This window comes from Acinonyx jubatus, chromosome B1, assembly GCF_027475565.1.
Source record: "Acinonyx jubatus isolate Ajub_Pintada_27869175 chromosome B1, VMU_Ajub_asm_v1.0, whole genome shotgun sequence".
NCBI lineage: Eukaryota > Metazoa > Chordata > Mammalia > Carnivora > Felidae > Acinonyx > Acinonyx jubatus.
Window position 1 is genome coordinate 40,109,524 of NC_069382.1, and position 12,745 is coordinate 40,122,268.

The 12,745-nt window shown below is 45.8% G+C and overlaps 1 protein-coding gene across 2 annotated transcripts in view; it reads right to left on the reverse strand.

The window, feature by feature from the left end:
• The window catches only part of GPAT4 (glycerol-3-phosphate acyltransferase 4), a 36,407-nt gene that overhangs the window by 4,536 nt on the left and 19,126 nt on the right, over positions 1 to 12,745 (reverse strand). Inside the window, exons 3-12 of one of the 2 annotated variants that reach the window (XM_015076041.3) lie at positions 10,968 to 11,037; positions 10,506 to 10,806; positions 9,627 to 9,701; positions 8,791 to 8,880; positions 8,514 to 8,607; positions 7,789 to 7,904; positions 6,645 to 6,700; positions 6,011 to 6,096; positions 1,538 to 1,666; positions 1,371 to 1,450 (exon numbers count right to left, since the gene is read on the reverse strand). In XM_015076041.3, the coding sequence (XP_014931527.2) occupies positions 1,371 to 1,450; positions 1,538 to 1,666; positions 6,011 to 6,096; positions 6,645 to 6,700; positions 7,789 to 7,904; positions 8,514 to 8,607; positions 8,791 to 8,880; positions 9,627 to 9,701; positions 10,506 to 10,806; positions 10,968 to 11,037 (1,097 nt within the window). The remainder of the gene's footprint in view (positions 1 to 1,370; positions 1,451 to 1,537; positions 1,667 to 6,010; positions 6,097 to 6,644; positions 6,701 to 7,788; positions 7,905 to 8,513; positions 8,608 to 8,790; positions 8,881 to 9,626; positions 9,702 to 10,505; positions 10,807 to 10,967; positions 11,038 to 12,745) is intronic. The other variant, XM_027071217.2, reaches the window with a different exon arrangement.

Here is a 12,745-nt window from a genome sequence, read left to right on the forward strand (position 1 = left end):
CCATTCGTCACCCCAACTGCTCGCCTACACCCTAGAAGGAGCATCTCTCACCTTCAACAACTAACGGAAGCCCAAGTCCACCTTCAGGCTTTCCACTACAGCTTTTTTCCCCTTTGAGTTATGGAGGTGGCCGTGGCAGAGAAAGTCTGGACGGACCTTACGCTGATGCCCTTACCATCTGCTGCCCCTTTACAAGCCATGGCAAAGACAGTCACGCTGGTCATTCTTAGGCCTCGCGGACAGGGCATGTGGGCAGTGGCAAACACTCCAGCCCCAGCAGCCTGTCAGACCGGAGTTCAAAGTCTGGCTCCACTGCTTGCTCTGTGACTCTGAAAACGGTTACCTGACCTGAGTGTGGGTGTCCTGTTTGTAAGATGGGAGTAACAATGCTCATACTGCAGGTACCTGCTGTGAGGACAGAGTGAGCTCGGCACCTAGAACAGCCTCAGCACAGCGTCTGGCTGATGAGGAGTGTTCGATAAGGGAAGCAATTTTTAAAAGGCCATACCTGAGAGCCATGCCATCACCTAAGAATCCACATGTCAGCATCAAATTTGAATTTCTACATTCTTTCCCCGTAATGCCCACTTTAGTCAAATGCCCTATAGAACTCACCCTTGTGCTTAAAACAAAGGGTCCTAGGGCATGGAATGATTTCCCTGAACCAGCATTCCTCCCGATCACAGTCCTGTAATTTGGAGGCTAACTATCGCATATTCTGGCGTAAGGGTCCACAACTATGGCCCGTAGGCCGAATGCAGCCTGGTAACTGTCCTGATAAAGTCTTACTGGAACACAGGCATGCTCCTTTGTTCACACAGTCTCTGGTTGCCGCCACACTACGATGGCACACTTAAGCTGTTACAACGGAGACCACATGATCCACAAAGTGAAAAATTTACTGACTCTACAGAGAAAGTTTGCCAACTGCTGCTCTAATAGGTAACAAGCCAAATACAATAAAGGAAACTTCTGTCTTTCCAAGGATAGTCCAGTTTTGCCAAATATACAAGATCAGAGAGCCCAGTGCTTCTATGAAGTTTCCAGACCAGCATCAGGCCGGCCCTTCTGAAGGACCAGGACTGCCTGGTGCTCTGGTAGACTAACACAAATCCAGAAGGTACACAGAATTGACTGCTTCAGTCTAGTCATGCTGGGCTCTGTGTTCCCCAAGGTTAGGGCGGCGTGGACTACTTCTGAGTTGACACCAGGAGAAAGGAGTCAAACTGTTCACTCTCCAAGGCTGACAAGCTGAATTCTCTACAACAGGGAGAAGGCGGATTCTTTGTAAATGGAGTCAGCAATTCAGCTTCTGCTTCAGAAATTCCCACCCTGCTACACTCAGCTGATAAAACCCGGCTCTGACTCACCAAAGCAGGTCCACGAGCCCTCCCTGCCTGGCAATGGCCGATTTCACCCTATTTGCAAACTGGACGGCATCTTCATCAGTCTGTGAGAAAGAATAAATGAGACCACTCAACACAGGCTGATGTCACACAGATAGAAGTGAGGACTTCTGCATGGTGTGGGGACCCACCTCTCTGGTCATGGGAGGCAGGTACCAGACACTGCAGACAATGGCCCAGCTGGTCATCATTCTCAGCAGGTACGTTACCATCCCATATTTGCTGCTGTTCCAGAAGGCATCACCAAACTGAGGGTCATACTGAAAAAGAGTGGAAAATTGGATGGTAAGAAGTCAGTAGTTTAAACGAGGTGGGTTGTCAACAGCAACTTTTGTGAATACATCACCTGGGGCAGTATCAGTACCAGAAAGCCACACTCAGACCCCTCCATGAACACTTCTGAAATGATTCTACACCTGGGCACTATGACCTTCAGCAACACGAACCCCGATTGACTCAGATTTTGCTGTGGATCATTAGGGAGGACTCCCTGAACCGCCTTCCCCCAACAAACGTCCTCCTTCTCTTTGATCCATTTCAGGTTTTACTCATTCATGGGTGTATGTAGTTATTAACATGTTTAAGCAGATCCAATACCAGAGAAGAGGATTAGACACTCCCATATCTCCACTCCCCAGATTCAACCATTACCGACATCCCACCATCCTTGCCCCTGCCATCCCGCACCCGCTCACAAACCCTATCTCCAACAATGGTGTCCTTCACTCCTCAATGCTTCTACATGTGCCTCACTCAAACAGAGATACCTTCTCACATCATTGCCAAGTTTTTAAGATCATTTCTGGTGCTCCGGACCAAGGAGAAGACAATTACAAAGCTTACGCTATGCTTCTGTAATTATACCTCTAACAAAGCTAATGATCTGTTTAAGCGGGAGGCTCTGCTCTGATCACATCGCCAGCATTCTAGAGGAAACAGGGGTGCGACGGCTCACGAGGCCACCACACGCGTGCTGCCCTCCCTGCCAAGCGGCAGGCTCAACAGTGACTTTCTTTGGCCAACGACTCTAGTGGAGGCTAAGGCTGTACTCCAGTGGTATCTTGTGGGAAAAGTGGCTGACACCGTGACCCACAGTCTCACCAACAGAAGAAGAATTTAAGCAGCAGGTAAGCAGGGTTGGGAGAGCTGTGCAAGCTATCAAAGCAGCAGCAAAAAGAACACAGTCTTTGAAGACAATGACCGAACCGAGTGTCCTGCAACTGCCAGCACGTGTCTGAAGGGCTCTCAAAGACATGACACCAGACTGTAATTATAGTGCAAAGACAGGGACCAGAATGGGGAAAATTAGAAAGAGGGAGAATCTCAAGAGTTCTCCCACAGGACCTAGCTGCCACTGTGTCAGAAATGCCCTTTCTCTGCAGAAGCTCGAGAAGGAACACCAACAGGGACGCTGTGGACACTAAGGCACTTGACAGGCTGGGGCAGGATTTGGACTACACAATCTTTTTTAAGGCTCTCCAAGCCACTTTATGATTCTCAGAACAGAAATTGGATAATTATGCCTAGTTGTGGACCTGACTACAGGAAGGAAGACATTTAGATTAAATTACAGACTCAACTAAGAAATTCAAATTTATAGAAAGCTTTGTGAGTTTATATTATAATAGCAAAGGGAAATAAAGGAGAAGAACGAGTTTTAAATAGAAGCTGATGTTTAAAAACTGCACAGAGAAACAAAACTTCTCAAGCATAATTTTTTCCTCCATTTGAAACTAGCATCCCTTTGTATGGCCATCTCTGATCTATTACTTATGGCTTGCAATTTATAAACAGAAGGAGTTACAAACCCCTGTTAGAATCTTTCTGAAGCACTACCACCAACAGCCAAATTAAGGAAAGAGCCCAAATGTCCTTCGACAGATAAATGGATGAAGAAGATGTGGTGTATACATATAATGGGGTACTCCTCGCAATCAAAAAGAATGAAATCTTGCTAACCTGCAACATTGTGGATGGAATTAGAGGGTATTATTCTAAGCAAGATAAGTCAGAGAAAAGACAAATAGCATATGGTTTCATTCATGTTTGGAATTTAAGAAACACACCAGATGAACACAGGGAAGGGAAGGAAAAATAAGATAAAAACAGAGAGGGAGGAAAAATAAGAGACTCTTAAATACAGAGAACAAACTGAGGGTTGCTGGCAGGGTGGTGGTGGGGGATGGGCTAAAGAGCTGATGGGCATTAAGGAGGGCACTTGTTGGGATGAGCACTGGGTGTTACATGGAAGTGATGAGTCACTGGGTTCTACTCCTGAAACCAATACTACACTGTATATTAACTAACTTGAATATAAATAAGTTTTTAAAAAAAGAAAAAAAGAGAAGCTAATGTTTATGTTTTGAAGAAAGTGGTGTTACATTTTATAAGCACTATATGGATAAAATAGTTGATGTTATGTGTGCCAGCACTTTGTTTAGAGTTGATTTTCTGTTCCATGCTGGGCAGACACCGTTGAGAGAAAAAGCAAAAACTCAAAATAGTAATAAATTTCTCAAAGTCAAATAATGGTTTAATTTTGGTGCAAATGTAGTAAGAGCCTTGAAATTGCTAAGATTGTCCAAATTTGATTACCAATGAAGGCTTTATAACAACTAGCAAAGTTTTAGAGCAAAAGGTTTTTTTTTCTGTTTTTTGTTTTCTTTGAGAGAGGAAGAAAGCTTGAGTTGGAGAGGAGCAGAGGAAGAGAGAATCTTAAACAGGCTCTATGCTCAGTGGGGAGCCCAACACGGGGGATCCATCCCACAAACCTGAGTTCATGACCTAAGCCAAAATCAAGTCGGATGCTCAAAGGACTCAGGCACCCCAAGCAGAAGTTTTTAATCATAAGTGTTTGTTAATAAATTTGGGGAGGGAATGAAATTATATGTAAAATTTACATGCCTTTTGGGGCACCTGAGTGGCCCAGTCGGTTAAGTGTCTGACTTCAGCTTGGGTCATGATCTTGCAGTTCGTGGGTTCGAGCCCTACACTGGGCTTGCACAGAGCCTGCTTTGGATCCTCTGTCCCCCTCTCTCTGCCCCTGCCCCATTTGTGCTCTCTCAAAAAATAAACGTTAAAAAAAATTTTTTTTTTTTTAATATACATGCCTTTTTCTTTGGAGAAGAGCCATAACTGCCCAAAGGGTCCAGGTACCCAAACTTGTTAAGAACCACTGCTCCACAGCAGGGTTCCCAAACCAGCGCATCAGCAGCACCCAGAATGGGTTAGAAATGCAAGTTCAGAAACACCCAGCAATCTGCATTTTCCCAGTCCTCCCAGGTGATGTTGACGCAGCTGTAAAGAACCGATGTTCCGGAGTCAGCAGGGACAGTGAGGAAGGGCCTCCTCTAGGAATTTGTTTCTTACGAGCATGTACAGAGCAGCCCAGGATCCCTAGTACAATCAAATGCAGGACGGCATGCACATGACACAAACACCGCTCCCCAGGTTCTTCCCCACAGCAGACACAGCTAATGGACTGTTTTCTTTCTTGAGTTCCCAGAGACAGCACCCTCAACAGGTGGCTTACGCAGCCCTGACCCATGGATCAGTTAGTTAGTTACCCTACAGCCACTGTTCATGTGCCATTCCTGCACTGGAGCTCTGCCTCCCTAGTCAAGGGGAGGGCTGGTGAGTGTTCATTTACCCAGGAGAAACCCCTCTTCCTCAACTGCGCGAGCTGTGCTGGCAAAGTGACAGTGATTCTTTCAAAAGAATGCTCTGCACACAACAAGCAGACCCTTGCAAAAGTATAGAGACTAAATTCTAAGTATAACTGACACAGATTTACTCATTGTTTCACCCTGATGTGAGATTTCAACGTCAATACTTTAAACATACTGACAACAGCCTGTGGTGTTTAGAAACCATAGTATTCTTTTAGAAATAGTACAATGTAAGTATTTATAAAATCAGATGGACGTGATGGGGGGGCAGGAAGGAGAAAAAAGAGAAACTGACTGAATTCTATCCTCCCAGGTAAGTCTGAGCAGTTAGAGGTACAAGCACCCGCAAGGTGGGGGAGCAGCCTAGATGAGCTCTTCGGGTGCATTTCATTTTCATAAGCTGTTCCTGGTACAGAAAATGACACCACAGCCCAAGCTGTGGAGCTGTCTCTTCCTTTAGTGTTAAGAACACATCTGTAGCCATCCGTGCTGGCCTCTCCACCAACTGTACAAATCCAGCCGGGCCACACCCTCAACTCCCTGCGGCAAGCCTCCTCTTCGAGTGGAGTACCTTGCATTCTGGGTAGGTTTAGGAAGAAAGATATGACAAGTGGGGGGGGGAGGGTGGTGACAAGCAAAGCTTGTGAAGGGTCCCCCACCTCCTGAATCTGGTGGTGGCAGCGAGGTGTGGGCTCCAATTGGCTGTTCCTCATTCAGCCCCTCCCCTGCCCCTTCTAATGGGCTGGAGACTGTGAACAATTCCACGGTCTCCTCCTCCAGCACACTCTACCCACACTAGCCAAGCCCAAGCTGCTCCACTGGAGGATCAACCCACAAACCAGTGACACCAGCTTCTTCCTCCCCTTTCTCTTGCTGTGTCCCATTCATGGCATCTGCGGTAACAACCACATGTCCCCTCAGAGGTCTTGCTTGTACCTTGATAGCAACAGGGTAAACTGTGGCTCCAATCTCAAAACTTCCTTTTTTGAACATCATCACTGATGTATTATTGATGCAGGTTCCTAAAATGCAGAAGAGAGTAAAATGCTATTTCTTTTGGTCCTTTACCTCAGAGACTAGGAGTTTAAGGACTAAATACAATAATAAAACCTCTTCTAATGGCTTTTCAAACAGGATAAATCTGTCATCTCCATAGCTTATGGATGAACACCTAAAAGGGATAAGCAAGACACTGTACTGTTTCTTACTCTAGTACAAGATCATTTTCCCAATTAACACACCCAGATTAGATAAAAGGCCAGAGCCACTCAGTGGACTAGGGAGGTCTCAGTAAGAATCTACATGAAGCTGAGATCCCACTGACAATACTATACAGGGGATTCCTGCATTGGGAAAGGTCACACTATGGCCCTCAGTCCAAATTCTGAACTCTCCTGAGTGTTCAGTCCCACAACAAATTTTGAGGGGAACCGAACATTATTCAGTGAAAACAGAGAACCCCTGCAAGGGATGGGGAACTTGGTCTGGGGTGACAGCAGAGTCATCATCCTGCATGGCCTTCCCACCCTCCCCACCCAGAAACTCTTTGTAGTGATCGACCCCTTCTTACCCTCTGGGAAGATGAGGATGGGTAGCTTGCTTTTATCCTGCACATGCTCAGTCAGTCTTTAGAAGAGACAAATAGAACAAAGGTTCAGACAGCCTTATGTCCATCATCACCAAATGCACTTATAAAACAACCTATGCAGATGTCACAGGGGATGTCGTATATGAATTAACAAATACGACTATCTTTTACAGACCCACAGTCTAAATTGTATAAAGACAAAACTTACGAAGACACAGAAAATCAGATGACTACTATTTAACTCCTACAACTATCGAATGCAGTCTTAACATCTATGTAGAGGACACTGCTCAAACTTGGGGCTACTAAAAGAATGTGCCTGCCACAGGACCTTGAGGACAGCACCCTCAATAAACACCTGTTACTGGACTTCTGGACTTCCTAACAGCCATGCTGGGTTGGACCTACAGTCCACCTGGCTTTACACCATCTCTGAGAGATGCGGTAAAGGGAGTCCAATGGCAGGTCCATTTGCCCTGTGGAATACCGCCTCACCTGAGTCTTGCTGCTCTCCATTCCCTGCAAAGCTCTCACCATTGCTTACACCACATCTACCTTTCTTTCAAACTTGAAAACAGAGAAGCACTTGGTTCCATTGCCTTAAGTTGGTTTTTATTTGTGATAATTAATTCACCTTGAGATTTCAGATAGTGTTAAAAGTTCATATGTTTAGGGGCACCTGGGTGGCTCAGTCGGTTAAGTGTCTGACTTCCGCTCAGGTCATGATCTTATAGTTGGTGGGTTGGAACCCCGCATTGGGCTCTGAGCTGTCAGCACAGAGCCTGCTTTGGATTCTGTGTTTCCCTCTTTCTCTGCCCTTCCCTTTCTCATGCTCTGTCTCTGTCTCTCAAAAAATGAATAAACATTAAAAAAAATTTTTTTTAAAGTTCATACATTTATCACAAGGAATAAAAAAGGTTAATTAATAGACGTTACTAACTTGACAAATGATACTAGGCTTTCTATACTTTTCATATTCCGTATTTTAGGGAAAAAAATGTTTTACTATGAAAGCAGTCTAGGCTCAGTGTAGAAGACACTGTAATTCCACTGTGGAGGGATAACTACCCCTAAAATGCATACATTCTAACTGGTCTCACCGAGCAATGGCATTTCATTGATTTACCTTTTAGCCACCAGGTGGCGATCTTTCACTTCAGAACGCTCGAACCAGACGTGCGGGCAGGCCTTCACCATGGCTCTCTGAATCACACCCATGAGTCCCCCGTGCACTTGACCCACCTAACCTCACACAAAGGAATAACTGGGAGTGAAACCATCCTCACACAAATCCCCCACTCTGTGGAGAAAGCCCCAGATCCCAAAAGGAAAGTACTGCAACCTCTCACCCTCTAACATTTTATTGATCAACACGTTTCTCACTATAAAGACACCATTGTTAGACTCCCTGAATCTTACATTCGCCTTTTAATCAGCCAAAGCAAAAATATGTAATTGAAAACACAGCTGAAAGCCCTAAAAAGAACTAATGGAGCTGAGCAATACCTTGTGTAAAAATGCTTTCCCTGGGCAGATTGTCCAATGCCCTTGAACCCAGTCCTTTCAAATCCTTCCCTGTCCTTCACCCCTTTCCATGGTCTACCTAAACATCCAAAGTCTAATCTCCAACCGCACTCAGTTACTCTGCTCAGAATACTTCCTATCAAAGTACCGAGGAGTTCTCAAAGCAATAGAAACAAAGGCTACAATCTATGTTGGGGCCCACATGTAAAAACATGGCTCCATGTTTACACCCTTAGGTAAGAGCTCTATGAAGGGACCAGAAGCGTCCTAGCCCTGAGCATTCTAAAGTTCTTACTTGCCCAAGAAAGCAACAGAAGAAGGTCTTACCATGGCATAGTAGCCATCACTGGCCAAAATGATGACATCAATGGGAGAGGTGTGATTGGCCACGCAGATGCCACCGTTTCGAGGCCTGTTTTCCCTGTGTTTAAAACATATGCAAAGCAACAAAAATTCATGGGAAACCATTCATGTGGAGCCTGCTGCCCCCTCCTCACCAGCTCCATCAGCTCTGAGAGCTCAGAAGAGCCCCCCACGGGCCGGCTGCAGGTAGGCTGTGTTTTGCCAGTGCCATTTCCCTCCACATCATACCAAGTGACCTCACCTGTCATGGTAGGTAATGATGGCTGTCAGGGCTCGCACGCAGATCCGGTAACACATTAAGTGAACATGTTTACTCAGGAACTCCTTAAACCTGATACAACAGGACAAAGATTTTTGTTTTTATTTTACGCACGGGAAGGCAGGAAAGTTACTGACTCTAACAATGTAATTATCACTGCCTACAGTCCTTTATGACTGCTAAGTATTTTTATAAATATTGGTGGATATGATAAAACTACAATGTAAGAGTGTCTTTATGCCTGCATATGAGGACACAAAGAAATGAGGAGAAGTGCTTAAATTCACCTAAGTTAATGGGTTTAGAATTTATAGCTCTCAAATGTCCACCACAGGGAGTCTCCTCAATTCTCTTCCTTCCCAGCCAACACCTAGAGGCAGGGCAAAGGACAGAGGGTCTGACCTCACCAGCCCAGGGAAGAAGAGAGCCAGCTCTCGAACTTTCAGATGAAACAAATTTCTCTTCAAAAAAAAAAAAAAAAAAAAAACACGAAAAAGCCCTACCTATACTTCTTATCCTCTTACCAATTTATCAACACAGCAGAATGCTCAAAAGTAAACAATGTGCTGTAAAATCTGCTGGCACTGAACTCCACGGCTGTGAGGTTCCTCCCTTCAACACTCTTCCCAGAGTGTGTCAGAGGGCAAAAGAACACAGTCACAGATCAAGACTGGTGAAAAAAACCAAAAAACCCCCACAACCTTCATGCTGATGCCACTGTTATCACTGGCTTATCTTATCTATCGAAGATGCTGTGGATGTGGCTGTCCCCAAAGGAGTGGCCTGGCTGGAGCCACCATTTGTGGACATGGACTCACCTCCCGTTTGGCAGGTATCCCACCACGGTTGTGCCTACCACCAGAAGGCTAATCCCAGTGAAAGCAAGAGCTATCCTGTAAAGAAGAAGACCCATGAGAACACAGCACACAAATCCTTGCACTAAGGACAGAATCAAGAATGTGAAAATGAAAGTGGGCATCACAAAACCACCCCCAAGACCTGATCACCCAGGACCCATCTAGATAAGAGCTCCATCTAGAAAAGTGAGCAGGCCTATCATCACCAGAGAGCATCTGAATTCCAAGCTGCCAGTGAACTGTGGATTTGGCTCTTAGCTGACACGACCTCCTCAGGTATCAGGCTGCCAGAAAGACGATGGAAAAGCCTACTGTTGGCTGCTGTGCCCTCAGGCACCTGCTGTCCTGCTGTCTTACCCTTCCCTTTGGCTCTGCACCCTGGCAGAAGCACAGCTTCTGTGTAGAGCAACAGGAAGTAGAGCCCGAAGGTACCAGGAGCCAGCAAGGCGTACTCAGAATAGTACACGGTACAGAAAAACGGAGAGATCAATGTTGCCTCTGTATTAGAGAGGCAAGCTTATAGGAAAGAATTGGCCGTGCCCAGGGAGCAGTAATCAGAGTACACCACGTTCCCTGGCCCTGTGTTTAGGCCACGTAGGCGAGCAGTTTGATTTTAAGAAACCCAACTATTTCTGTCTGATATGCAGAGAATCCAAGGGCCTCTAAAGGATAATCACCAGTGTACCCTTCCAAGGGTCGGACGGACCGGCCAGTGACAGAATCATACCATGATCCTTTCTAAAACGGGAAAGCAAAGCAGGGCGACCCAGGTAGGTCAGTCACACCTCGGGCTTAGAGGCAGCGGCTCAGGCCTTTTGTCCCCATGAGGCCTGCCCTCACCTGAGTGGCAGAAGGAAGCAATATCGAATCAGCACTCCTAATCCCCATAAGACCGTGAGCCGAAGGCTGATGTACTGGAAGTTATAGTTGGTTCTGCTCAGCAGGTTCCAGGACTCCAATTCCTCTGCTGAGAATCTCTTTGTCACCTCATCATCCATAATGGTCTCCATTCCTTTCCGGCAAAAGTAGAAGATGTCAGAGAGCTCAAACTCTGGAGTATTATCCAGAGCCTTACTACTACCACTTCGGCGGATTTCTTTGATCTCTTCTTCCAGCGAAGTGGGATCTTTTGCAATGATTCCTGCAAAAGAGAACACCCCTGTCAAGCAGCATGTTGGGAGGGAGCACGTTAAAAACATTCAGAGTCCACATCCTCCCTCTGATACAGTGAAGAGTATGTGTGGAATTACAAGCACTCAGGAACATAGACGGTTTGGGATAAGGAGTGAGAGCCAGGCTTACCATTCGTATAGGGCTTGTAAAGTTGGTGGTTCTTTTCCTTGGCGCCTCTCTCCATTCTCAAGGTGGCCCACTGTGGGGGGAAATGGCAACACAAGGAATGAGACCCTTCTTCACACAGTGAATGCCGCCATTTCCATCCCGGAAAGTCCCCATCCTGGTCACCTGAGATGGGACTGTGGCTGAGGAAGCACCCGCTCTATAAGGAAAGTCAAAGCCTTCTCCTTCTAGAGCAGGCCCCTCCTTGATAACAAGGAGACAAAAGTTAAGTTATCCATAGCAAAGGCCTGAGGACACCTGGGTCTGTTTCTCAGGCCTAGGTTCTCTCTGAATCTTTGTCTCCAGGATACTGAAAGAATTCACCAACTGCTGGTACACAGACCTCTTGCATTTCTTTGTCACTGCCAAACAGCAGCTATTCACAAACAGCAAAATCAAGCATCCTTTAAGCGACTGCCTACCACCTGATGCTACCTACCTCCCAAATTATTCCAAAAGCCACAGTTTTAGTTTTTGAATATTAAAAAAATCTGTATGTCTAGACTGTCCATCCACCTCTAAGTAGCCTTTTAATAGAAGGACCCCAAGACCTGACATAGAAGGGCCTGAGAGTGGTTTAGTATTAAACAAAATCACACAAAAACACTATTTGGAGAGGCGCTTGGGTGGCTCAGTCAGTTAAGTGACCGACTCTTGATTTCGGCTCGAGTCATGATGTGAGTTCGAGCCCCATGTCGGGCCCCCTGTTAACAGTGTGGAGCCTGCTTGGGATTCTCTCTCTCTCCTCTCTCTCTGCTCCTCCCTCTCTCTCTCAAAATAAATAAATATACATTAAAAACAACAACAAAAACAACACTGCTTGGAGGTTTAAAGAAAATCTAGTTTGACACCTCTGCTAAGTCCTTTAATCACCTCACTCCACACTCTTTTCCATCTACAAAATAGGACTGATAGGATGTCAACCTCCTGCTTCATAGGGTCACTGGGATCAGATGAGATCAGGTATATGACAGAGGCTGGGAAACTGCAGACCACCCTAACTGTCCTCATTGCTACTGAAATAATAGCGGATTCCAGAAACGATCTAGAAAAGAAGCCTCTTCCTAGAGCCTCCCTTCTTTAACATCCATCTAGCCAAAGTCAGCGAGCCAGGGTCTCTCCTGCTACCCTCATAACGAGAAGTGGCAACAAGCTCACTCTCCCTGCCTGGAATGTTAGTGCTACACAGAAAGCTATGCCCATGACCAAAGAAATAGAACAGATATTTTAAAAGGTGTCTTTTCAAACTTCAGTTTCCTCAGTTACGCAAGCTATCGTTCTGTGACACAGCAAAACCCACACGGCCTACAGCGCCTGGTGCGGACTCTGCTGGCAGAGTCACGCGTAGTAGGAAGGCTGTGCCGCACGGTCTAGCAAAGCCAAAGGCAGGACACGAGTTTCTTCGGTGATCTGACCTCATGTGGAAACTTCTTAAACAGACAGCTTAGAGTCACCCACTCAAAGAGGGGTCTAAGGCAAGAAAACCCACATTACCCATTTTCTATACATCAGGTATTTAATTAGCACTGATGTTTTCTGGCTCTACGCATGGATGATCTTTTCTAGAAGAAAATGTAAATGAAGCTCCTAAAATGGAGGAAGGTGGATTCCACCTGTGAAGTCCATCTAGGGAGGAGGCGAATAGGGGCAAGAGAGCTTAGAACAAGCCTGACATATACAGACACAGGTTGCTCAACCAGAATTTAGGCTTTTCCATTTTGGTCAAGACTGCATGAGTACAG